The sequence below is a fragment of the Bombina bombina genome, chromosome 8, assembly GCF_027579735.1.
Source record: "Bombina bombina isolate aBomBom1 chromosome 8, aBomBom1.pri, whole genome shotgun sequence".
NCBI lineage: Eukaryota > Metazoa > Chordata > Amphibia > Anura > Bombinatoridae > Bombina > Bombina bombina.
This window is the reverse complement of record NC_069506.1, coordinates 40,458,514-40,461,142: the sequence shown is the minus strand read 5'-3', so window position 1 is coordinate 40,461,142 and position 2,629 is coordinate 40,458,514. Positions and strand designations below refer to the sequence as shown.

Sequence of the window (2,629 nt, the reverse complement as noted above, 5' to 3'; positions counted from 1 at the left end):
CTTTGGGGTCCAAGCAGTAACCCCTTTTCAGTAGTTAAACACATAGAATTAAAGGGTCACTAGTAGATTTTCTGAGCCTAAGGCAGCTGAATATTTTGGAATCACTTTTAGCATACTTTCTGACTTTTACTGGAGGCTTTCAGGATAGGAACGCGAGTGTGTTTTGTGGCTGGGGCTGCTATAGGGTAGGCAGGTTGTGGGCGTGTCATGGGTGTGACCATGGCAGACTTGGGGCAGTTCCTTAAAAACAGTGATATTTGCTTTGGCTGATGAATCTTCAGGCAGGAAAGCACACAAATATAAGCAAATAAATGACAAAACCCAAACTGATCACATGACCATGACATGTATTTTAGTATTAAGGAATTTGTACATATTACTGACAACTTTTTTTTTAAACCTTTTACAGCAAAGGGTAAAATCATAATTCATGTTTCTGCATAAAATAAATAATACAATATATGGACTTTTATTCCTCTTTTTCACATCTACTTTAGATTCTCTGGTCCAAAGGACATTGGCAGCAGCTGATGTAGAGTTGTTGTGATAAATGTCCCATTCGGCTTTGTAAGGAAAACGTCCCAATTAGATCCAAACTAACAAAAGAAAGAAATTTGCTTGAGATTAACATAGTATATAGAACACTAAAACGTGTAGCTTTGCTTACTCACTGGGAGGTTGCTGGTGGTATCAAGCTATAAAGTATCATGCGCCATTTCTGCTTTTAAATGATGCTATTAATAATGAAAAGAATATGAAATACCCTGAAAAGCAGATTAAAAAAAACAGTAAAGTCAAAATGTAACTTGTAAAATCCAGACAGAGCAGTTAGTTTTAAACAACTTTCTGATAACAACATTTAATTCATTCTCTTGGTATTGTTTGTTGAAGGTACACTACTGGGACTGCAAGCTGGTGATTGGTGGCTGCACACATATGCCGCTTGTCATTGGCTCACACCTTGTGTTTAGCTAACTGTAAGTAATGCATTGCTGCTCCTGAGCATACCTAGGTATTCTCTTCAATGAAGGATATCAAGAGAACAAAGCAGATTAAATAAGAGAAGTACAGTAGAAACGACATGCTCTATCTGAATTTTGGAATTTTAATTTTGACATCACTGTCCCTTTAATTTAAAACAGGTAACAGTTAAAATCTACAACCCTGCTTAAACTTTGGGCCTATTAATCATTTACATAATTTATATAGAATGTTGTATATAAAGGTACTTAAAGGGACAGTCTACACCAGCATTTTTATTGTTTTAAAAAATAGATAATCCCTTTATTATCCATTCCCCAGTTTTGCAAAAGCAACACAGTTATATTAATATACTTTTTACCTCTGTGATTATCTTCTATCTAAGTCTCTGCAGACTGCCCCCTATCTCAGTTCTTTTGAAAGACTTGCATTTTAGCCAATCAGTGCTGACTCCTTAGTAACTCCACAGGCGCAAGCACAATGTTATCTATATGACACACATAAACTAACACCCTCTTAGTGGTGAAAACTGTCAAAATGCATTCAGATAAGATGCGGCCTTCAAGGTCTAAGAAATTAGCATATGAGCCTACCTAGGTTTAGCTTTCAACCAAGAATATCAAGAGAACAAAGCAAAATTGGTGATAAAAATAAATTGGAAAGTTGTTTAAAATTACATGCCCTATGAAAGTTTATTTTGGACTAGACTGTCCCTTTAATCAAAAAGATATGCAGCCATAACCACAGGTCATAATACTTCTGGATGCAGGAGTACTGCATGGACATTTATTTAAAAATCTTTAGGGAAAATATTATGGGCCAGGTTACAAGTAGAGCGCTAAATATTGCTTTCTTGAAATAAATATTTGCGCTCCACTTTGTAATACCAGGGGACACTAATGTGCGCTGGTATTACAAGTTTACAGCAATGCGAACGTGAGCTTGCATTTGCATTGCACTCACGAGAATGCGCTTCCATAGGCTCCTATGGGAGCCTCGTTCTGACGGCATCAGAACTAAAGCTCAGCGAAGGGGGCAAGTAGCGCAGCGATTGCAACTTTTGTTAATATATATATATGAATATGCTGCTATACATATATATTTATGTATATAAGCATTTACATTTACTGTGAACACACAGTTCCCATAGACCGCTATGTAAAGGCACTTTTCAGTGTCCTTTTTTTTCTAACACCCCACTCCCACCAACTTTCAAGCCCCAAAACTGCCTTTTTAAAATAAAAAACTAAAATGCCCTATATTTTGAGGGTATTTAGTGCACTTTTAGAAAATTAACCAGAGATCAGATCTCTGGTTAATTTTCTGAGCGCTAATAACAGTTGGTTAATTATCGTGCGCCTGCAAACTGGCAATAATTTAGTGCTCCGTTTGTAATTTAGCCCTTTACTGGGTATGTAAGGAATATATGAAATTGCTTCCTTTTATACTTTAGTTAGATGTCATTGTTTTTGAAGAATTCTCAGATGAAGAATAAGTGACATAAAACACATTTAGATACTTTATTGATGTGTGTTGCTGCCTTTTTTTTGGCCTCATTATAATTACAAGTTTGTAGCAATGTTATACATTGTTGCAAACACTGCTACCACATACAGGCCTACCTATGTTTACTACAGTGGCAGTTCTA

General features: G+C 36.2%; 1 protein-coding gene across 1 annotated transcript in view; it reads right to left on the bottom strand.

The window, feature by feature from the left end:
• Positions 1-330: 330 nt before the first annotated feature.
• The window catches only part of CDA (cytidine deaminase), a 31,187-nt gene continuing 28,888 nt past the window's right edge, over positions 331-2,629 (bottom strand). Inside the window, exon 4 of the mRNA XM_053690333.1 lies at positions 331-596. Within this exon, the coding sequence (XP_053546308.1) occupies positions 489-596 (108 nt within the window). The 3' untranslated portion in view covers positions 331-488. The remainder of the gene's footprint in view (positions 597-2,629) is intronic.